Source organism: Saccoglossus kowalevskii, chromosome 10, assembly GCF_978046115.1.
Source record: "Saccoglossus kowalevskii chromosome 10, keSacKowa6.1, whole genome shotgun sequence".
Taxonomy (NCBI): Eukaryota; Metazoa; Hemichordata; class Enteropneusta; family Harrimaniidae; genus Saccoglossus; species Saccoglossus kowalevskii.
Genome location: NC_140650.1, coordinates 11,402,107 through 11,427,447, shown reverse-complemented (window position 1 = coordinate 11,427,447; position 25,341 = coordinate 11,402,107). Strand labels below are relative to the sequence as shown.

General features: G+C 32.8%; 1 protein-coding gene across 2 annotated transcripts in view; it reads left to right on the top strand.

Annotated features, from left to right (window-relative positions):
• The window catches only part of LOC100376587 (disintegrin and metalloproteinase domain-containing protein 12-like), a 73,063-nt gene that overhangs the window by 23,208 nt on the left and 24,514 nt on the right, over positions 1 to 25,341 (top strand). For both annotated transcript variants that reach the window (XM_085504236.1, XM_078012350.2), the window contains exons 3-15: positions 8,290 to 8,366; positions 10,186 to 10,264; positions 13,424 to 13,503; positions 14,409 to 14,524; positions 16,649 to 16,761; positions 18,183 to 18,254; positions 18,925 to 19,094; positions 19,632 to 19,716; positions 20,276 to 20,415; positions 21,910 to 22,081; positions 22,667 to 22,837; positions 23,897 to 24,014; positions 24,960 to 25,068. In XM_085504236.1, coding sequence (XP_085360362.1) covers positions 8,290 to 8,366; positions 10,186 to 10,264; positions 13,424 to 13,503; positions 14,409 to 14,524; positions 16,649 to 16,761; positions 18,183 to 18,254; positions 18,925 to 19,094; positions 19,632 to 19,716; positions 20,276 to 20,415; positions 21,910 to 22,081; positions 22,667 to 22,837; positions 23,897 to 24,014; positions 24,960 to 25,068 — 1,502 coding nt within the window. The remainder of the gene's footprint in view (positions 1 to 8,289; positions 8,367 to 10,185; positions 10,265 to 13,423; positions 13,504 to 14,408; positions 14,525 to 16,648; positions 16,762 to 18,182; positions 18,255 to 18,924; positions 19,095 to 19,631; positions 19,717 to 20,275; positions 20,416 to 21,909; positions 22,082 to 22,666; positions 22,838 to 23,896; positions 24,015 to 24,959; positions 25,069 to 25,341) is intronic.

Below are 25,341 nucleotides of genomic sequence, written 5' to 3'. Positions count from 1 at the left end.
TTGCATATCTATTTTGGTTTATGAAATGCAATAAAGGTGTTAAAATAAACATAACAAGTTTGATATCTAAAATCTAATACAATACAGTTACATGAAATAATGTAAAAAAAAAAAAAAAAAAAATATTAATGACCCATTAGGTGGTTTTCTCTAATGGTATTTGCTGTTTTTATAAATTTGATAAGCTCTGTTAGTAAATATTTGTTGTTTGTATTCAATATATGAATGAATTTTTCTTTGTTTGTACAGTGTTGAAAATTGTTAATTTTCTTTGAAAAATGTGAATATAACAACTCTCTTTCATCTGTGTAAAGTTCACATTTTGTGATGTAATGAATTTCATCCTCAAGTACTATATATTGCAGCATTACAGATTGAGGGTATTATTGGCTAGCTGGCTGGACACGCACAGCAGGCGTTGTTTCCCCAACCCACCCTCCCTTTTTGTTTATTTTATGCTTGTAGTTTTTATAGATTTAGTTTGTAGTTACAGATTTTGAGCTTTGTAGTTTATAGTTTTTTGAGGTACTTTATTACCTCACAGGGATGTATCCTTCCATATGGGGTTTTTCATATGGTGGCTTCTGCGCATGCGCCAACCACAGTCCCTCTATCCCCGGTCTAGAAACGGTCATTGTATTAGGTGTGAATTGGTCTCCTTCCCTGGCAAAGGCGCATTGCGGGTGTGGGCAAAGCATTGTCACGTGATCAGTACGTGATTTGACATCGTCAGTGTTATGTATTTTTTTTACAACTTAGTTGTTTATTCCAGAATTCGTACTTTTTCACATAATTTTTAATCAGGATATCTGTATAAGGTCATATTTTAGCCGGCGAGTAGTTCTTTAATTCATCTATTTTACCAGCAGCGACACATTTTCGAAACAAATTTTCATACCTTTACCCAGATATTTGTCGTTTTTGATTTTGGGGTGATTGAAATTAATTCAATTTTATTTACCATACTTCTCGGCGCGAAACCAATATTTGTCTTCAAATTTGACATTTTATGATCGAAACATATCATTAAAAATTGGTGGGCTGATTTGTTACTTGTCACACCGCATTTTATTAATGTTAAATTGAGCGACTTTTATGAATGCTTTTTAGATCGTAAATGCAAATGGCGACGTTTTGAAATGACAATGTACTCAATTCTGTGCTAAAAAAATTATTTATATACAAACATTGAAGCATTGTTATATACTTTTGCATAGAATAAAGTCATTAGTTGTTGTCTAGTTGACTTGAACTGTTATGAACCCCCCAAGAATCAGAAATATCACAGGTTTTTCGATCGACTACGTTAACATGTACGACGCCATTTTGACAAGATTTGTTTAGCGATGTTGGCACGCGAAGTTTTTTTCCCTATTAAAACGAGAAAATGAACCTAATTCCCGATATTAATCTTTGAATTGCAGGAACTGGATGTTTATGAGTTGGTAGGCTGGTTGTGATGCGTATCAGGGTTCAAAAAACCCAAATTTCATAGTGATAATTTTGTTTACATGTTTGTTTACGTAGTGGTTGCCCGAATTTGAAGTCAAAGTGAAGTCATACAATGAGGTATCGCTTTGCATGACGGTAAATTTTGAAGGTATTGTAATCTGTCTGACTTCCTGAATCCCTCCGCCCGCGTGTGAACGGTTTGTTTACCCGCACTGCGGTTCGAGACAAAAGAACGCTAGTCGTTTCCAGACCGGGGATAGAGGGACTGTGCGCCAACCAAGCGCCGGTTTATGAAATAAATTATCGTCAGCAGTCCCTGACTGCCCAACCTTATTCTCTGTCTATCGCTTCTTTGACTTAGCCTAGTTTTGACAGTTCATTTAATACAATTTAAGCATACTGTGGAATACTTTATTTTCTCTGGAATAAATTTTCGCTGAAAGGGCTTCTTGGGCGTTTTGTATAGAATTTATTTTCACTGATTTTTGATCAGTTTAATGTGAAATATAAAAAAAAAAATATATTCGCTGGATTTTATTTTCACGTAATCATTCCTTCAGCAAAATACTTGAAATTTAGCTAGCTTTGAGCTGAATTTAAGCTACCCGGTAGATAAGATTTCTCTCAAAATCACCATATATCTCAATTGTGCAGACTAATCTGCGCAATATGTCTTATAATAGTAACATGGGTAAATCAAAAGATACTTTCTATCAAAATGGAATGTTTGCAATTTAAATTTGTAAAATATTTATGCAGAAAACTATAATTATTTACTGCACACTTTTTAATATATCTCTTTTATCTATTATTTAGATTTAGAATTATTTTTGATATGAGCTTCTTGCATAAAATTGTCAATTATTGCTATGACTGTCCTGTAATACTATAAGGTTATTACGAAGTTACCTCAAAGTATGCACGAAGACAGTACAGCTGTAGTATCGACCGACACGCAGCGATGTGAACACATACTGTCTGAGCCTGACTTTCTTTTCCTTCCAAGGATACATGGTAATGCCAAAATTCAAAAAGTTTAGAACAGATTTAGCTAAGTACCCTGGGGGCTGCCATGTTTGTTTTTATATTATTAGAGGACGCTTACACGCCTAATCGTTCTATATTTGGAATTCAAATTTCCTAATATGGTGAGATGCCAATACCCAGTGCAATACCGCAAAATTACGCCACGCTGTAGCTTATGGCCTTACGGTGGCAGATGTATAATAATTGTTTTTACACTCCAACAAGGCATCTGAGACGTTTTTAAACCCAGTTATGGGTTAGTCAATTGCAGAAAAAATCATTGTTACTGAGGTGCATCGCGGCACGCTGTAGCTTATGGCCTTACGGTGGCAGATGTATAATAATTGTTTTTACACTCCAACAAGGCATCTGAGACATTTTAAAACCCAGTTATGGGTTAGTCAATTGCAGAAAAAGTCATTGTTACTGAGGTGCATGGCGAGGTTTAATGACATTTCATCTAAATGTAATATTGACATTTTTTCAAACTTTGTTCTCTCAAATCTCAGTTATTTGATCATTTTAACTCCAGTATATAATTGTGATGATTCAGTTTGTATTGTATTTTTTTGGTGATATTTTTATTGTTTTAAAATTTGTGGGGTGGTTTTTGTGAGACCCCCTTTCTGGCTATGAACTGTGCACTACACTTGAATTTGTTTTGTCCAGACTTGAATAAATATCTATTTTTTTTATATTTTATTTCAATGTATGTACATGTATTTTGCGGATTTTATTACACTATATTTATAAATTCTGACTTTTTATGACTATAAAGTGATAAAGCCTAGTGAGTGTCAATTACTATTAAATCCCTAGAAAGTATAGATCAATGATCAAGTGTCAGGTAAACAAATTGTAATGAATAAGCTAGAAAAGTAAAATAATTAAATTAGGGGTTGACCATTAGAAACTAGGGGGGCAGAATTATAAAAAAAAACGCACAGCAAAAAAAAAATAGAAAAATAAATATTGCAGGGATAAATAACATTAAAAAAACCATTAAAGAAAAAAAAAATATTTTCCATGGTTTTTCTGCAACCTCTGAATTTCTAATTGTTTGTATTTTAGTGGAAAGCTAAATTTGCTGTGATTGTATATGCATGTACATACCATACTACAAACTATACTACTCATCTGGTGCTGTTACTAAGGTATACTTAATTAGTTGCCATGGCTACATGTAGTTAGGGAGGCATCATTATGTGTATGCGTCTGTTTTCTGACATAATTTCTTTGACATGCTTTGACAGATTTTGTGCAATATGTAGACGTACATGGTTCACATATGCACATTTTATTTTTTTTTTGTTTTTTGGAAATTTGTCTGTCATTCATTCGGCCTCAAAACAGTGCAGAAGGGAAATAGTTTACTAGATATGCAATTACGAACATCTTCAGACTTGGATTTGCCTCTTTAATAACACACTTTAACTCGGTCACTAACTGTTTCATGGCATCTCTGAGTTGATGGGAGTATACACGTAGGGTACTTGTGCATCTAGTTTAGAATTACTTCATACATGTATGATTGCAAGTAGACACTTGACATATCATTCTTTTTTTGTATCCTTATATTTTAATTCAACTATAATTACAAATCACCAAAATCCTTTTTTATTATGCAAAGGTCTTATTTATTATAATCTACTGTGATATACTTTTATTTTATTTTTCAGTGAAAATAAAATCCAGCAAGTCGACAGCGGAGCTTATCATATGAGCAATGTTTTAGTTTTTCGACTTCTTCTTGAAAACTACAAGCCTGAATGCTTTGATACTTGGTGTATATGTACCTTGGGTAGACCTCTCACAGATTTGTTCATTTCATGATGATATCTTCAATTCTCTAATTTTGGTGAATATTTTTGTAATTATTGGTAAAAAGTGATATTTTCAACTTCTTGTTAAAAACCGCAAGTCCAATTGCTTGGACATTATATATATAGGTACTACATGTGGACCTCTCTCAGATTTGTTCATTTTGTAATGATATCTTTAATTCTCTAATTTTGGTGAATATTTTTGTCATTTTTGGTAAAAAGTAATATTTTCTACTTCTTGTTGAAAACCGCAAGTCCAATTGCTTTGATATTACATACTAGTATATAGGTACTACATGTGGACCTCTCTCAGATTTGTTCATTTTGTAATGATATCTTCAATCCTCTAATTTTGTTGAATATTTTTGTAATTTTTGGTAAAAAGTGATATTTTCGACTTCTTGTTGAAAACCGCAAGTCCAATTGCTTTGATATTACATATATAGGTACTACATGTGGACCTCTCAGATTTGTTTATTTTGTAATATCTTTAATTTTCTAATTTTGGTGAATATTTTTGTAATTTTTGGTAAAAAGTGATATTTTCGACTTCTTGTTAAAAACTGCAAGTCCAATTGCTTTGGTATATTATACATATAGGTACTACATGTGGACCTCTCTCACATTTGTTCATTTTCTAATGATATCTTCTGTTCTTTAATTGAAATGTGCATTGCTAACAGCGGAGCTATCTCAGCTGAGAGGCTGCTTGTTTTCTGTATTTTACATTCAACTCGTCAAAAATCAGTGAAAATAAACTCCATACAAAAAAAAGTCAATTTCAACTACTGTAAAATACTTTATTTTTGCTTGGAATTAATTTGCACTATTTTTGCTGAAGGAATGATTCAGTGAAAATAAAATCCTGTGAATATACCTTTTTTCCTATATTTTACATTTAACTCGTCAAAAATCAGTGAAAATAAATTCCATACAAAACACCTAAAATGTCTTTTCAGCGAAAATGAATACAAACTAAAATGAGGTATTTTACAGTATGAAAATATATTTTATTATCTCTCATTCACCTCAATACATTGCCATCTGAAAGCCACCATGATTAGCAAAATGAATGAAAAAAAAACTGCATCAACCGACGATGTGTTAATACATGAGTCATGCTTTTGATGAAAGAATTTACTGTGATGGTCTTAATTAATTATTATGATTGTGGGTAGAACATTACTAAATTTTACCAAAATATGATAATATGTATCAGTAGGATCATCGAAACACAAATATTTTTTTTTCTCTGCCTCATTCAAACTGAACATTATTTTTGTAAGTCTTCATGCACTGTACATGTTATAATTAAAATATCTGATTTACCAAACTTGTAAATAAAGAATTGACAGCAATGTGGTTGTTCTTAAAGCCATATCTGAATTTTCTCTTTTTATATTTGAATTACTACAACTATTGTGATGCTATAAAACCGTTTATTTTCACTGATATTTAATTTCACTATTTTGATATTTTGAGCATAATCACTGTGTTTTACAAATTTCCCAGTATATCAATGAGTACTATTATTATTTTACATGTTCAAATAGATTTAATTTAGCAGATTGACTCATCAGCACAAACAGCAAAATAAAACCCAATAAATAATTAATGCATTTACAGTATACTGTTTAATTTCCTTTAAGGTCAACTACCAATTTTATATTTATCATTTGATGTATTCCACAACTATTATCAATCTAATTTTTCAATCTGACTCTCTGAAAAATTAATGATATTTCACTCTTTTCAATAAGCTGTAATATATAGACGAATTTCTGTTCACTGCGAGATCTCGCATAATACATAAGAAGCACAGATCGAACGAACATCTGTCGCAAAAAATCAAATGATTTGATTTTGAACTTGAATTTTTTTTATTATAGTTCACTGTTGAGTGCTGAGGAATACTTTACATTTACATGTGTACAGCACATGTTAACAGGAAAATACCCAAAATATATGTTGGTTTGTTCGCGTTTGTCTAATTCCATGTGATGTTTTGACGCTACTACAATATTGTGACTCTTGTTTTTATGTTTGATTTCACAAATAATTCATAATCTTGCAGTGAACAGAAAATGGTCTACTATCTGTACTACTATGTGCTCTCAGAGTATATAGAACTGTAAAGCCGTGAGTGATGAGACTAGGTTCAGACTGTAGACATCATATATTATTTATCAAGGTCTTAATGTGATGCAGTATCTCTCATCAGTGTACACCTCAACCTTATATTCACACAATATCCAGATCTCAATCACTTACTGTGGAACAATTTGAATGCTATATGATTTCTCGCCAAATTCTTAGAGAAACATTTATTAAATTTTTAGGTAATTTTCAATAATTTCTTCATTAATTTTAGACCAAGCAAGCATAATTTTCAATACCCATAGTTTGTGAGCAAAATTGTTAAAAAATATAGAAAAAATTCAAGTTCAATTTTGTGAAATTTGACTTTGTTGTTTAAAAGTGAAACCACTTGATTTTCCTGAGAACCCATTTTAACAGATTTTAATGGTGTTCCTGAGGCCAGGGGGTAAAGTAACTTCCGGGAAATTTCGTCTCTGTATAAATTTCCTTACCTCATAAAAAATCACGGAGTAGATGACTCACCTGACTTTGTGACCTTAATAGGTGATTGTATGTCTGAATATAGTCATCATGACTGGTCAATTTCAATCAAACTTTGTGTGATAGCATTACATATCGAGTTGCAGGTGCTTGTTCATGTTATGAACAATGATTTAATTAAATGTGGCCCACTGGAGGCCATTTTTTCCTGCAATATACATATTGGTTTCTTTGGTATGCAATAGACAATTCAAAGTTGATATCGTAGTTACCAGGTGAGGGCCCATGTCCAGATAACCCCCTCAATTTTGGTACAATAAAGAAATTGGGGTCATGTACTATTTTTTGTTTGTCGTATTAAGAGTTGACTTCTTTGCAGTCTGCTGTGATTCTGATAAAAATTCTTGAAAAATAAATGTCAATTGCTTAAAATGAGGGGTGAACACGAAATAGCTGTGACTAGTGCATCATGTTGGGTGATTTCAATCAGAAAGTGCATCATTTTGGATGATTTCAATCAGCAAGTGCATCATGCTGGGTGATTTAAATCAGCAAGTGCATCATGTTGGGTGATTTAAATCGAAAAGTGCATCATGTTGGGTGATTTCAATCAGCAAGTGCATCGTGTTGGGTGATTTAAATCGAAAAGTGCATCATGTCAGGTGATTTAAATCAGAAAGTGCATCATGTTGGGTGATTTCAATCAGAATATGCATCATGTTGGGTGATTTCAATCAGAATATGCATCATTTTGGGTGATTTCAATCAGCAAGTGCATCATGCTGGGTGATTTAAATTAGCAAGTGCATCGTGCTGGGTGATTAAATCAGAAAGTGCATCATGTTGGGTGATTTCAATCAGAATGTGTATCATGCTGGGTGATTTCAATCAGAATGTGCATCATTTTGGGTGATTTCAATCAGCAAGTGCATCATGCTGGTTGATTTCAATCAGGATGTGCATCATGCTGGGTGATTTCAATCAGAATGTGCATCATTTTGGGTGATTTCAATCAGCAAGTGCATCATGCTGGGTGATTTCAATCAGAAAGTACATCCTGTTAGATGATTTAAATCAAAGTTCATCATGTTGGGTGATTTTATTAAGACAACACATCATATGAACTGATTTCAATCAGACAATGCATCACATGGACTGATTTTAATTAGACAATGCATCACATGGACTGATTTTAATTAGACAATACATCACATGGACTGATTTCAATCAGACAATACATCACATGGACTGATTTTAATTAGACAATACATCATATGGACTGATTTTAATTAGATAATACATCACATGGACTGATTTTAATTGGACAATACATCATATGGACTGATTTTAATTAGTGCATTTTCAGCCAAATGTTTCAAACTCATTATATCCTTTGTTTTCTCAATAGGATGGTCACTTGAGAGATACCAGTTTTACATTTCAAGCTTTTGGAAAAGATTTTATCTTAGATGTTCACCTTAATGAGTAAGTTATTATAGTATTACATACAACTCAACAAAACATATGCTGACTAACATATTTAATTTACAGTATACAGTTACTTCTATTTAATAAAGTAGTTAAATAAAATGTTATATATTACCAAAAATATATTATTTAATATAATAAATTGGTTACAATTATATACAATATATTTTTATAGTTTTGAAAACAATCATTTTGTCGTATTATTGATGGCGCTGGAATTTCAGGTGGCCACATAGCTGAGGTGAAGCTGTATTAGGCTTTGTAATGCTAATGAGTAGGCGTTTGTTTTAGCCAATACAGTGTAGTGCTGTTAACAGCACACTTCAATTTGGATCTTGAAGGAACAAGTCAGGTTGCCCTGCTAAGTGGGTTAGAAAAAAATTCGACATCATAGCTTTTCCAGGCACTTACTGTACTACTTACCATATATTGGTGTATTTCTGAGCCAGTTTTCTGCTCTTCAAGTATGAGATCATCCATAAAAATTGAAGTTGAAATCACATTATATCGATTTACCCCCCTCTTTCCCTCACATATACACACTACACAATTTTTTATTTTACTGCTTTCTTAGCAGCTTTGTGAGTGTCCTGGTAATTTGCACATCGCACGTAAACAGTAAAAAAAACATAATGGCTGTAAGGATCTATCCATCTCAGTCAGAGTCTGTGATTTATTTTCCTGCTCAAATTGCAGATTAATTGTACTTGCTAAACATTGAAACTGTATATTACCTGTCTTAATTAGTGAGTAAATAAATAAATGTCTTGATTTGCAAAAAAATTTGTTATGTCTAGCTAGAGTCGACAGCACTTTATGATGGATGTCATGAATGTTGTCTTCTATCCTTTCCATAAATGCTTCACCTGTACCCTATTTACTTCACAACCAATTTAAAAGTGATGATAGATTTAATATAATATTACCGGTAAATAATTTCTTATTTTATCGTTGGATGAGTTTAGTGTTTATTACTAGAAATGCTAGCGTATATTTGTTTTACTACTTTCATTGAGCGCAGCACAATTCAAGCTCCACAGTTCCTGTCAGTCAGCCGGCAAGTGTCAGTACTGTTTAATGAATAATGTGTTAATGAAAAATACAATGGAAATACTAGTGTTTGGTCAACCTGTCAGAGTAGTGGTGTAAATAGTAGAGTTACAGCCCTGTTACACTATTATGATGTTCACCTCTCCACACAAATGTCACAATGAAACTTTAGGTTTCTGTAATATTCTTTACAGAGGGATGTCCTTGCAACAAATAATTTCGTTTTACTTAAATCGCTGATGTTGTTGTACCATGGCATGTTCGCATGTAAAATAACTTATTTGCTCAATAAGAATTGTGAATACTACAAGCACACATGAAATGTCATTTACTGTATAATCATTTACACATACCAACGGTAAACATATACCTGTTAATGTAAAATACTTTATTTTTGCTTGGAATTAATTTTCGCGAAATGATTGATTCAGTGAAAACAAAATCCAGTGAATATACCTTTTTTCCTATATTTTACATTCAACTCGTCAAAAATCAGTGAAAATAAATTCCATACAAAATACCCAAAACGTCTTTCAGCGAAAATTAATTCCAGCTTAAAATAAAGTATTTTACAGTAGTGCATTTATTATATGAAAACGCACACTGCTTGGCATAACTTCCTTGGCATTTTATTGGCCACCACAGTATACCTCTGTCATACTTGTCGATTCACACCTCTAAAAGTTAACCTTATGTTGTATGTGTACTTTTGAATTTCCAAAACAATTAATTTATGCATTGCTTTTTAATTTCCTTTTTCTTTTAGTGTTTTATTTCCAGAAAACTTTGTAGAAAGATATTACCTAGAGGATGGAACTCTAGTTACAAAAGTTCCTGAATCCATGGTGAGTACATGTGCTGGTCTTATTTAATTTTTATTTCTATACTAACCTTTGTGGGAATACAAAATAAGAAATCCATATATCAGGTCATGTTGCCTATGCTTATGCTAAGCATGTGAAAAGCTAAAATTGAATTGCTGCTCAAACAAAAATTAACTTCCAGCTATATACATGCTGTGTATACAGTAAATGCATTATTTACTCTCTTTATTTAATTTTGCTATTTTTGCTGAAGAGTATACAATAATAATATTGAATTTATTGCATCCTTAGAAATAATTTCCATTGGTTGAACAGCAATAAAATGTTAGTAATAAAGTACAATACATATAAAATTAAAGTAAAAGTAAAATGTCAGTTATTGTTATTTCTGATTTCAAATATTTTGTATAAGTATTCACCAACTTGTCTTATTAGTACGTCTTCTCTTGAACTCATAATATATTTAAATATCTGGTTATCACTTTTCAATTCTTCTGGAATACTGATATTATTAAATAGCTTTTGTCTTTCTGTTTGGTACCTAAGACATTCCATGAAGAAATGTTCTTCATTTTCAATTTTGATCTGGGAACATTGCTTACAGATTCTGTCTTCTAAAGGTACATGTATTTTGGGTTGGGTATGTCTACCCTTCTCAATTTCTAATTACATGTAATCTGCTATTAAATTTAAATTCACATGGACTTATAAAATAACAATGGAACTCATTGTTTCTCTGTCAAATTAGTGAATTTAAAACCAAGTGAATACGCTCAATACATCAAAATAGTGAAAATAAATGGTTTTACAGTAGCCACTATATCGTACAATGTTACCTGTCATGTCAAAAACACAACCTTCACCTTCTATTTTAAGAATATTGCTAATTGTAATTTTCCAATAAAGCATCATTGGAATTGATTACGAGTACCTAAGATGGCAAACGTATCGTATTTCATGACAGCCTCATCTGGGAGTCTTAGATCAGATTATACCCTGACATAATGCCTCATTACCTATTTGATTTTATGATTTGATGCTGTAAAGGACATACATGCGTGCATCTAAAAACACATTTCCCTGTTCTAATGAAGTTTAAAAAAAGGAACTTATGAATTGATGTTCATGCATGCATTCATATGTGCATGTATATGTGCGTTTCCATCTGTATTTTTGACATGCAAATACATCTTGGCAGATGTATACCCATTTATTCGTTTCCTAATCTGATTAAAGATTGCTGATGCTGACCATTTTTATGCTTAAAATTATCAAAATGAATTATTTCTGCAATTCGTTATGAATGGAATTTTGTTCAAACTTGGTAAATACATGTACTTTAAATAAAAAAAGATCTTGATGTATGTCATTTTGTTTCCAGATTCAATTCAAAATAGCTGATTGGAAGCCATCTTGTTTTAAGGAGTTATTGTTTTTATTTTATCAGATGTTTCCAAATCTAAGATAAATTGTTAACCATTTAATTTTGTGAGAGACAAAGATTTACAGGTTAATAAATAAAAGGGAAAATGTGTAGCAGTGAAAATTTCATTGGGGTCCTACAGACGCATCACAACGACTTTCACAACAACTTGTCTTCATAAAAATCATTGATTCATCAAATCATAAAAATTCCTAGCATTGAAACAGTTTACTGGATTTCACTTGCTATGTATGTTTTACCAATGATTTAAAATTTAAAACTTGGTTACGGTACAATGTTGGTATGAAAACAACATTAATGCTCTTCACAACAGGAAGCAGTTCATTTATGTCTTTCTCATTTAACCTTGCTTGACACCATATTCATGGTGGTCTACATACAATAATGTGCTGTAAAGGGGGTAATTATTCACTGGGTTTTAATTTAGCTTATTTCGCTGACTAGAAAAATGCGCTAAATTAAAACACAGTGAATATGTAAAATTTAGCATAAAACACATTATCTAAATGACGAAACCGTGAATTTAAAACCCACTGAACATGCCTAAAATGGTAAATCAGTGAAATTTAAACCCAGTGAAAATTAGTCATTTTACAGTAACTGCATTCGCCCTTTCTCTCAACATGGTTACAATGTACTATTGTTAACTACACACTGGTGTAACTGCATCCACCCTGTCTCTCATTGCCATTTTTGTTTGTATGACATACAATGTACTATTCTTGGCTCCACACTGATGTCACAATATTAAATCGTGCTGAAAACAGTATGAAGAAACATGTGGTTTAAAACCAGAAACAATAATGTACTTTACTCTGTGCTAACATTGTACATTCTGGGTTTAGTATATGAAACGTTTGTACAACACCCAGTGACATTGTTCTATTATTTGATCTATCTAACAATGGCCTCCATAATATTTGTCTGTATATAAACATATAACACTGTGTACCAATAGACCCATGTCTACATCAAATTTGCTGAGAATTGCGTCATAACTGGGAGTACATTTTGTTTGGCCATATTCAGGCAATACCGGTAATAGCATTCATGTCTCTTCACCCAAAGAACAATATATTGTCTTCTTTGGAAATCAGTAATATACCTGATTATCAGAGGGATATATAGTGGTTACCAGCTGATGTCAGTCTGTTTGTACAGAGTCGTATCTGGAGCACTATTGCAGATAGACATTCACATAGTGTTATATTGAGGGCATTGCACGCTAGATCTGATCAACATATGTATTGTCTATATATTGTCATGTGACATCAATAAAAATAAAATAAATATCACATCTGCAGCACTATTGCAGATAGACATTCACATAGTGATATATTGGGGACATTGCACACTAGATCTGGTCAAATATTCAATATCTTTATAACATCTCAAGCACTGTTGCAATGAGACATTCAACCAGTACTTTCTTGAAGACATTGGGTTCATAATCTGATTTAACTATCATACAATGTATATGGTCAGTGTTTTGAACACTATTGCAGATACAGGCGTTCAACCAGTTGTAATAAAGATGCAGGGAGATTTGCCACCTCTGATGACTTTCTCATCACATTTGACCATATCCAATAGAGGCACTTATAAACCAAAACTTGCATATGTTGTATACTGAAAAGTTACAATATTAGTTTGCCCATAGAAACACCAAATACATTTGTTACTAACACAGCATATACTGTATTAATTATTTACCATATATTTTTGTTTGTCCACAGCATCATCACTGCTATTATCACGGTGAAGTTAGAGGTAGTAATTCATCTAAAGTAGCTATAAGTACATGTAGAGGCTTAAGGTAAGTCTTGTTATGTCATCATTATATTGTATTACAGACAAACTCAATGATGGTTCTGGTCTGAATCTCACAATCAAAATAGATTTGATTCACATGTCCTTTTTGCTCTAGGCTTTATACTACCGGATTCTGCCATAAATTCGCCCATCCCAAAATTTCAAAAAATTAATCATCATCAGGAAAGATTAAAATAACACCTTAAAAAAGTGTCGAAAAATCACCCAAACAGCGGTTTAACGGCCCAGGGTGAATTTACTGCAGAATCCGGTAATATGTGGACAACGTGATCATTTGTACTATTATATTGTGAACATTTAATGATTTAATGATCAAATTTGCAAATCTGTGAAAACTCTTAAAAAAGCATTTTGTTCATATTAACGCCATTAAATCACTACAGTCGCATGTTTAAATTTTGTGTGAACAAACAAATGTAATTTGTATGTTTTATATATGTCAGTATTGGTCCCATATCTAACACTACACAGAGTGACCGCTGTAACACTTCAATTCTTCAATTCTTCAAATTAAAAACATATCTAGCAGCAAATTCTAACAATTTATACTGTAAAATCTGTTTTAGAAACCGCGGCTTTTATTAAAATAGTACAATGCAACAGAGGGGATGCGCTTTCTATTAGAACATCTGCACATTGTGAAAATCTGTATTAGAAACCACGGCTTCTATTAAAATAGTACAATGCAACAGAGGGGATACGCTTTCTATTAGAACATCTGCACATTGTGAAAATGTGTATTTTTCAAAAATAATGGGTGCGACTTCTAATACAGACTTTATGATATTGTATCAATGGTTCAAACTCTACTTCCGTGCAATCCATACACATACTTCAAGGCATAATATAAATAAATCATCAATTGTATGTTATTCTCTTTCATTTCAGTGGTGTAGTATTTGATGAAGATACTACTTTTTATATAGAACCTTTAGAGGGTAATTCTTTAAAACATCTTATTTACAAGTCAGAAGATGTAAAGCGCCCTCACAGGGCAAATTGTGGTATGTTTGTTTTCGTCTTTATTCTAAAATACGGTACTTGTAAATGTAAAAGCAACCTAACCACCGGTATTGCAATATACATGTGTATGTGAAAAATCACATGTCTGATTGCTGCTTTGATATTATACATATAGGTACCTCAGGGGCACCTCTTTCAGATTTGTTCATTTTGTGATGATATCTTCATTTTTGTAATTGAAATGTGCATTGGAGCACTATCAGCCGAGAGGCTGCTTGTAGTTTTCACTGAATTCAATCATAATTTTAGACCAAACAGACAAAATGTGACATTCTAGTTTTTAATCAAGGGTCGGCAAGGGGTAATTTCGTAAGCTGTAATCAATTGTTTTTGTTTGAATAAATAAAAAACATAAATTCATAGACACGGGCAGGGTGTAAAATGTAATCAGCCATTTTATTCGTCATATTGTACAAAAACCTTAATTTTTGTAAGCGTACAAAGCATTTCCGACATTAAATGTTGTTATTTGTATTCAATTTCCAATTTTGATACTTAAACACAAATTATCAAATATATTATAAAAATGTAAAATGAAATTAGGAATTTGCCTTATCTGTAAAGTGTAAAAACCTATTTTTTACTGTAATGGAACTTTTTTTTTCCCCTGTAAAAATGTAAAATGCGGGTTTTATTAGCCCCTGTTCGGACAAAGTCCGAAAACAGGAACTTATGATTCGGTCTCCGTCCGTCCGGAGTCATATTTCAGAATCCTTTGAACCGATTCCGTTCATTCTTTGCATGTGCCTAGTACCTTATGTGGGACATATGCACATGCAGTGGTTTAGCGATTTGAATCAAAATGGCTGACTGGCAGCCATCTTGTTTTTTGAAAATGTTGTATTTTGGACATGCTTTGTCAGTTTTCATTCAAATTTGGTACATAGATTATACAGGTTAAGACACATGTCCTCTAACCATCTGTCCATTCGTCTGTCTGTCTGTGCACTCGTTCGTCTGTGCGTTCGTTTCAGAGTCCTTTGAACCAATTCTGTTCATTCTTTGCATGTGCCTAGTACTTTATGTGGGACATATGGCAGGCATCTTGTTTGTTTTTTTAAATGTATCTTGGACATGCTTTGCCAGTTTTCATTCAAATTTGGCACATACTTTATACATGTTAGGATACATATCCATGACAATTTGTTTCAAAATCCAATCAAGGATAGCCGATTGACAGCCATCTGAATTTTTGGCCGTATTACTATTCCAAGATTTATGTACCATTTTCCAAGATTTATGTACCATTTTCATTCGTATTTGGCACATTCATCATATATGTCACTTTGTTTCATAATCATATCAAAGATGGCCGAATAACAGCTGTTTTTATCTGTGGCCATATTACTATATCTCTGTCATCCATGTATCATTTTCATTGATATTTAGCATGTCATTAATGGATAAATATACATGTCAATTCAATTTGTAATTTGATCAAATTCGGCTGACTGGCGGCCATCTTGTTTGTTTAAAATGTGATAACTTGGACATGCTTTCACTTGTGATCTATGTTTTTCTTTGCTATGTCTTAAACCGGAGGGGTCATCACGCAACACATGTTTGAATTTGATGTAAATAAACAATCTGTTGTATCTGCCACTTGGGACTCAAGTTTCAAGGACATGCACGCGACAACCCTTCACTTTAATATGACGAGCACAAAGAGAACATTCAAAAATTCAACAGGGACTGTGTCATTTTCAATGACTTGTTTCCTGTATAACCTGTACCATCTATCCCCACTTACCTCCCCTTTATAAATGGAATTACTGTGGAATACTTTATTTTCGCTGGAATTAATTTTCGCTGAAAAGGCTTTTTGGGCATTTTGTATGGAATTTATTTTCACTGATTTTTGATGAGTTTAATGTGAAATATAGGAAAAAAAGTATATTCGCTTTATTTTCAGTGAAAATAGCGAAAATAAAGTATTCTTCAGTAATTTGTGGATTGTGTCTGAAGTTGACTTAAGCGCTGCAAGGGTTACAGGATATATGACTACTGTGTATGTAACTGACACATACTGCAATCAAAAATAACTAAAACTTAGTATTATAATGTTGTTAACTTGTATAGAACTCAGTATAACATTATTATTTCAGGATACAGCAATTTGGCAGTTATAGATGATTTACCAACACTGAAAAGAGTAGAGAGAGATGTAAATACTGAAACAAAATATGTAGAACTTTACATTGTCAATGATCACAGAGAGGTGGGTTATTTTCTCTATTATAAACACATGCACTTATAGCGAGTGCAGCGTGAGTGGCCGATGACGAGTTCTATAGACAACATGTGTATATATGGAGTATGGACGATATCTGTATACCCTGAGAGTTTGAAAACATGTACTTCCGATCAATGGATGCTAGCATTTTGTTTGTTGTTTTACAAATTATGAGAAGCAAAAACAGCTTATTCATAATAATGTTCAATGATAATGCAATCGATTACTGGCAATGAACTGAAAATAGTTCCGCTTTGAATAGCGTTTAGAGTCAGTCATTTTGATCAGCAGCGAAACATGAATCATGTGTGCCGCCATCTTGAATCCTGAAGTTCGCGCACTTTATTTACCACATTTTTAGCTTTGTTGTCAACAAAGATGACAGAGCGAAGTGATTGTTCATCTGTCTCTCTGTTAACAGTTAGTCTTTCAACTTCTTCATAAAAAATACTGATCTAATTGATTTGATACTTGATCCAATTTGGGTGAGCTATTTTTGGTAAAATTCTTATTTTCAACTTAAAAATTACTGATTTTATATTTGATATGTTGGTACCTTTGGTGGAACTATAATAACAATGTGATTACTTGTTGTTTGGGTTGATGCTCTGTTAATATATTGTAAATAGTTTGGCATTCTGATGATAAATATATAAACAAGAACAGAACAGTGTTCTACAGTCATAGTAATATATTAAATATAACATCACATGACAAGGATTTATATGAATATGCAGCGTATCAACCATACTCGACCGCGTTAGCCCCCAGTGTCTTCAACTCAGAAAATTATGATTTTTTAGAGGTGGGTGCTTACCCGAGCACCCCCCTCAAAAAGAGTGCAAATGACAATTTTAATTCACTATGTGACAGATTGATGGGAATATTACGTCTTTGAGGGGAAAATAAAATTACGAAATTAGTTGTGTCGTATGTATGTACATGATGATGAGGATCACATGATCTTTCAAGTCCCATGCATTCATCAATCAAACATATTTTGACCAATAGTATCATAGATTACATTGAATTCTGGGAATTATTCGATTTCATAAACAAAAATTAGCAAGATTATTGTTGTGTTCGTAGAAGAAAATCACACATCATACGTGGAGTGTTAATAAGTAAGAATTGCAACTCAGATGAACTCAATTCATCCATTTAGCCACTTAGCATTTCTAAAAATTTGTACATTTGTCGTTTTGTGTTCATCTCACAATTCATGAGATATTGTCGTACCACGTGCATACACTTGTCACATAACTCCTTGACATAATTATTACAGTTTTGAACATTATGATGTTAGAAAGGTGAAAATCCAGTATTTGTGGTTACATGTACATCAATGGATGTTATTTTAAAACAAACAAGGCTTTATTTTTATTTCTTGTTTTCCCAACATTCAGTTTGAATATTTGGAAAGGGATATTACTAGAGTGATGGAGAGAACCAAGGAAATTGCTAATATGATGGATTCCGTAAGTAAAACCATTTTATTTTCACAAATTTTTTCGAGTCAGGGAATAGATTTAAACATTTAGTGAAGATATCCTTAATCCTGTAAGTTTGTCATTTTTGATCATAAATGGTTTTGTTGACTTCTTCTTAAAAACCTCTGATCGGTTTGATGCTCGGTATAAATGTACTCTGGGTCAGATTGCTTGTTGACTTTCCAAATGATATAAAATGATGATTGGCTATATTCAATCAAAGATACACGTACCTGTATTAAAGGGGCACCTTCCAGTTAAGCCCAATTTCACAAAAAATTTTCTTTCTGGATTAAAATTACAATGGATAACAAAAGGTCGATTAATATTGTAAACAACATAAACAATAGTGTCCCATGATTCTTTGGGTTTGGAAGGTTCCCCTTTAAGTATTAAATATTTTTTCTGACTGAATATTTACTAGCGACAACGTCATGTTGCCTCTCGGAGCTTTGAGATGAACTGCTATGCTATTGGTCTTCATTCTGTTTTAATAATGCATACAGTGGAAATGTGATTAAAGGAGTGAGGTGAAATGTTTGTTGCTATTTACTCTGCATCTGTGAGTGGGCAACTGCTTCTGCAATGATTTTATTGCAATAATATATTTACCAGTATGTATACGCCGTACAGTTTTGGTATGTTTGTTTAATTGCAGTATTATCAAGACTTGAATATACGAATAGCATTGATTGGTATGGAAGTCTGGAACCAAGGGGATATGATAGATGTTGTTAGTAACCCAATGCGGACTATGGAGAATTTTCAAAAATGGAGAAAAGATACTCTTCTTCCAGTATCTTACAATGATAATGCACAACTATTAACGTAAGTACCGATATCAACATTTGCATCATGAATCTTTGTATAAATAATGTCAATAAAATTCAATCATTTTGGTTATGTCATCACTGATACGGATGACATCTACACTCATTTTGATTATGTCATCACTGATATGAATGACATCTACACTCATTTTAATTATGTCATCACTGATAGGAATGACATCTATACTCATTTTGATTATGTCATCACTGATATGAATGACATCTACACTCATTTTGATTATGTCATCACTGATATGAATGACATCTACACTCATTTTGATTATGTCATCACTGATAGGATCAACATCTACACTCATTTAGATTATGTCATCACTGATAGGAATGACATCTACACTCATTTAGATTATGTCATCACTGATATAAATGATAATGTGTGTCATCAGTGTTATGTGAATGACATCATTTCTGATGATGTCAATACTGGTACGAGTGACATAACCGTAAATAATACTTCTGTTCACATTTCCTGGTATCATTATTTGTGTGTCCTACTATTTAATATTTCTGATTACAGAGGGCGTACATTTGATGGTAGTACTGTGGGTATGGCATCTTTAGGTGGTATGTGTTCATCAGAACGATCAGCTGGCGTTAACGAGGTATGCATTACAATGTTATAAGCAAGGTTAAAATTGACACCTGGTAATTAAAATTGAACTGTGACTTGAGTATTCATATCTATATCACATTTATCAATAACTATCATTTATATTTTTATTACCTTTTGTACAAAGTATGGGGTATATAAATGTCTGACATCATTCTTGTGACCAGTATTAAGTATTTTTAATCAATCTTTCTGAAACCTAGTTATATTAAGATTTTGATTTATTTAAATATTTGTTGAATATTATTGCTTATTGCTATGCAGGGTCATATGGAGGTAAAAGGCCTTTTTTGAGATGAATGTGTTATTACTATATGTGAATTCTGAAGTTAATCTAGGGAGAAAAAGTAGAAACAAATCTGCTCAATTAGAAAAATTCAAATCTAGGTAAAGAAACAATGTGTCATACATGCCATGTGTTTCCACTTTGAACCCACCATGTTCTGCAAACTTTATTGAACAATTTAAATTAACCAAAAATAAAGTCTCAACTCGGTTTGATTTTAATCTTGCATTTTGTTTAATTAGTTTAATTAACTGTGACATTGCAGGATCATGGTATACATGCAGCTGATGTTGCATCAACAATGACGCATGAATTGGGACACAATATAGGATTATTACATGATACAACAGACTGTGATTGCCCTGCCCCAGAAAGAGAAGGCTGTGTTATGGAACCAGCTAGTGGGTAAGTCTGGTCATTGATGCATTGTGGGTAAATTTGGTTGATTGATGCATTGAACAATTGACTGGCAGACCCATGTTCAAATTTAACCTGGGATTGAACACTGAAAAGGGTCATCCCCAACACTCCCACCCAGGGTGATTCAATGGTGAGGCTAAATCCACAGGCGGAGTTTTATTCACTAACAAATGCAATTTGCGGGGCGATGACAAGTGATTGTGTGTGACCAGGCCTGGTTTACACTGAGAGAGTGCATTAAATTGCCATTATGCTATTATGATAGGAAGATGGTCACACAGTCCTTTCACTAAGTTCCAAACATTGATTATGGTGGTACCGGTGTCTGGTAGCATAGTGGTGGTCGCATCATTCAAATCCTACCTTAGGCTGAACATCAACGGGTCGACCCCTACCCTGGGTGAGTGTGCCACAGACTCAATGGGTAAGCCAATTCCACTGGCTGAGATTCATTCACTAACGAATGCAACTTTGGGGGAACCTTGCTTAAGGTCCGCAGGTGCTTGTGTTCGACAGGGCCTGGTTGACGCCATGATAGCGCATTACACATTGCCATTTGATAGGGAGATGGCCACACATTCCTGTCATGTAGTCCCAAACAGGAAATGACTTCTGTGGCAAAATGCACTATGTGTCAGCACTAGCACTTTCAAAAAAAAAAAGTCAGGAGATACAACAGTGACATTCAATGTCCGAAACTTTTGCCTGGCACAAAAACATTTAAAAAAAACAAAAAACATTGATTATGGTTGCTGTGAAAAATGCTCTATACATGTATGTCAGCACTCACAGTCAGCACATAAAAAGTCAGGAAAGATAAGTCACATTTAATATATGGAACTGTGACCCAACAATCTGAATATTACATTACTGTAAAGGGGTTAATTATTCACTGGGTTTTAATTTCGCTTATTTCACTGACTGGAAAAATGCACTAAATTAAAACCCAGTGAATATTTAAAATTTAGCATAGAACACATTATCTAAATGATAAAACCGTGAATTTAAACCCACTGAATATGCCTGAAATGGTAAATCAGCGAAATTTAAACCCAGTGAAAATTAGTCATTCTACAGTACTTAAAAATCTTGCATTGTGATACATTACGATGTATATTATACATCTGTCACCGTAACCCCATAAGTTACAGCATGGCGTAATTTTGCCGTATTGGACTGGGTATTTTCATCCTGCCATATTAGGAAACGCGAACTCCAAATATGGAACGATTACGCACGTAAGCATTCTCTAATAACAAACAAACAAACATGGCTACCCCCAGGGTTTGACCAGACCCCACACAAAGAAATTCGGTCAATACTCCCACTGTACTCTTCTCATAATCATAGTACCTCATAGTACCCAGAGGGACACTGCAAGCACAAGTTATTTTGAATAAGAAATTATCAAAGTGTTGGCAATTGAGCCACATAAATTTTATCCTATGATATAACACATTTTTGATACATGTATTACAGGTCTATTCCACCAACAAAGTGGTCTAATTGCAATTTTGAAGATTTGGAAGCTGCTTTACGTAAAGGTTTAGGATCCTGTCTGTTTAATTATCCACGTACTATTTACGGGGGTCCCATTTGTGGTAATGGATTTCAAGAAGACCTTGAAGAATGTGACTGTGGTAAACCAGAGGTATAGTTCACATGTTTCTTCTAACAACACTAGATACTATTAAAATCTAGGGCATGTAAGCATTGATACCATTTAGCTGTAAACACAAATTTATACTGTATTTGCTCTATTAGAAGCACATGTAAATAATTAATTGCATTATCTGTATACTGGATCATTCAAATATTACTTCTTTTACATGTATGCACTACTAATAGAACAAATATGGTAAAGTCAAAATAACTATTTGAATCCATGATTTGAATTAATGATATATCCGGTCCTCGTAATCTGGCACAAGGTGAACGAAAATTGTCTTTTGGTCAATTTTTCAAGTGGGGTGCTCAACTTAGTCCCTACCCTCTAACACGATTTTGTGAGCCAAGAACCCTGGGCGCTAAGTTGGACAAATATACATGTACATCTGCTGATAAAGTCTGAATGCTTAATTATGCATATACTTACCACATGTAGATGTTAATTTATTTGAAGTAGAATAAATTAGTAGTTTACATATGTACAAACTAAGCTGACTTGTGTTTCATGATGCAATCTTTCTACCATATTGGCATTATGTAATGGTGTTGTTGGATTGTTTCCTAATAGGACTGTGATAATCCATGCTGTAACGCTTATAACTGTACACTACATGCAAATGCTACGTGTGCAATCGGTGAATGCTGTGAAGACTGTCAGTTAAAACCACCTGGTACGTTATGCAGAGATGTCGTCAATAAATGTGATTTACCAGAATATTGCAGAGGACATTCACCAGCGGTAAGAATTTGATATCCCATGTTTATACCATGTTTCAATTTATACAGTTACTGCATATTCAAGACATTATTTGCATAAAAGATCACTGTTAACAAACACTACTGTAGAATACTTTATTTTCGCTTGGAATTTATTTTTGCTATTTTCGCTGAAGGGATGATTCCGTGAAAATAAAATCCAGCGAATATACTTTTTTTTTCCTATATTTCACATTAAACTCATCAAAAATTAGTGAAAATAAAATCCATAAAAAATGACAAAAAAGCCTTTTCAGCGAAAATTAATTCCAGTGAAAATAAAGTATTCCACAGTAATTAGGAAATTTTGGTTTTTTTTTGGAGACATCACTTATATTTACAGTTCCAGGGATGTATTGGTAACTAAGTAAACTCTTTTCAGAATCCGTAAAAACTTGCCAAGAGACATTGGTAAAACAAATTTCTGTGCACTCAGAATTTGAAATTATGCCCCAAATATATGTGGCTTTATATCACATAATTTTAGCCGACATCTGAACTATTAGAAATATTTCAATTAATAAAATTCCTTTGTGATTTTGTATTTTGTGATTTATTTATTTATTTATTTATTTATTTATTTATTTATTTATTTATTTATTTATTTATTTATTTATTTATTTATTTATTTATTTAACACTTCATTTAAAGAGGGTAGGCTAATATACAATAAAGTAATTTTCATTGGGCCCTCTGTAGGGACAAAAAACACAATATACACACTATAGGCTTGAGCCATTTACAACAATTTTTTCACTAAGATAAATTTTGTAAGTTTTCTTAAAAATGCCTAAAGAGGCTGAATTGTCAGCCATGATGTCAAAAATTCAATCTTGCAGGGACCAATCAGATTGCTAGGATTGTTATTACACCGTATGGAGATTATTACACTTTTATATTACAGGTACACTGGATTGGCAGAATACTAGTATATGGAATAAAGCTATATAATAAATCCTGAGAGTTAATGCAGATTGTAAATTCTACTTTTCATTGAGGCAAATATATGTAACTCTAATGGATAGATTTTTTTTTTCTCCAGTGTCCATCTAATGTTTATCGGCAGAATGGTCAACCCTGCGCTAGTACTGATGATGCCTACTGTTACTATGGTGCTTGTGTGACACATGATAGACAATGTCTGGAATTATGGGGTGGAAGTGAGTCAATGTTTTATAGTCTGTTTCCTGATGATTATTTTGATGAACTCTTCAAAAAATAAACAAGTATAAGAAAATATTTAAAATATGTTTCTAGAAAAATAGCAACATAAAGTAAGCAAAGATTTTAGTCTGCTTTCCAACAAAAAACAAAAAAACTAAATTTTGTGACGTGGAATAAAAAGTGAAAATCATTTTATAGATGCAAGATTAATAGCATAGCGTAGTATGACTAAATCCTGTGACCTTGCCCTGAAATTTATAAAGTGATTCAGAGTATCCTGCACAAATCATAGACACATTGCATCGCAAGTGTTGGCAATGTTTTAACTTTGTCATGTACGGCTCTAGACATTGCATAAATTACTGTGAAGATACCAATAATTATTACATTGAGACGTGACTGATTTGCATATATGTAACAGGGCTTGTGATAAGTCATGAATAAACTGCAAATATGGGGGTTTGCATTACATATCTGTCTTTGCAAACTATAGTTTTTGTCTTTCCTTGTTTTTGTGGGTGATTTAATTATTATTATGTTGCTGTTTCAAATCTGTATGGTTTTATTTTGAGAAATATATTTTTCCTCCTATAAATTGCATAGAATTTTTTTTTCAAAATTTTCTCTGTGTAGTTTTATTTTCTCAACCTCTCCTCACTCCCAGTGTTAATAATTGTATTGTTCTACTTCTGTATTATTGTGACATTTGACCTAGTCTTGTAATTACTTATGCAGGCATGCCCAGTAGTGCCTAGCAACCAGGAGCTCTGTCATCAGTTGGTTAAATGAACAAACCAATCCTTTCCCTCAGATAAACTGTCTCATAATGATTCTTTAAGAATATTACAATAATGGTCAACCACTTGTATATATATATATATATATATATATATATATATATAGAATGTCTGTATTATAATGTGTTTATTTGTATCTTACAGCCGCTAGTAATTCACCAGAACTGTGTTATACCGAAACCAATAGAAAAGGTGATGAACTTGGTAATTGTGGTCAAAATGAAGATGGTACTTTTGTAGCGTGTCAAGCTAAGTAAGTATATTATGAAATTAGGAATGTCAAGCCACTTCCTACCTAACAACAAGAGACGATGATAAAACAACGTCAAACACAAAAATAATGAATACGCGACTACTCCAAATTTGGTAATGGAAAATACTATCTATAATGTAATGTTCTAATTCAAACATTAAGGTAGCAAGAAGGGAAATTTTCACTTTTTTCTTGATTTTTCAAAAATTGATAAAACGGTTACTTCAGACCTTGATACATCATCCCAGATTTACAAAAGATCCAAATTGCAAA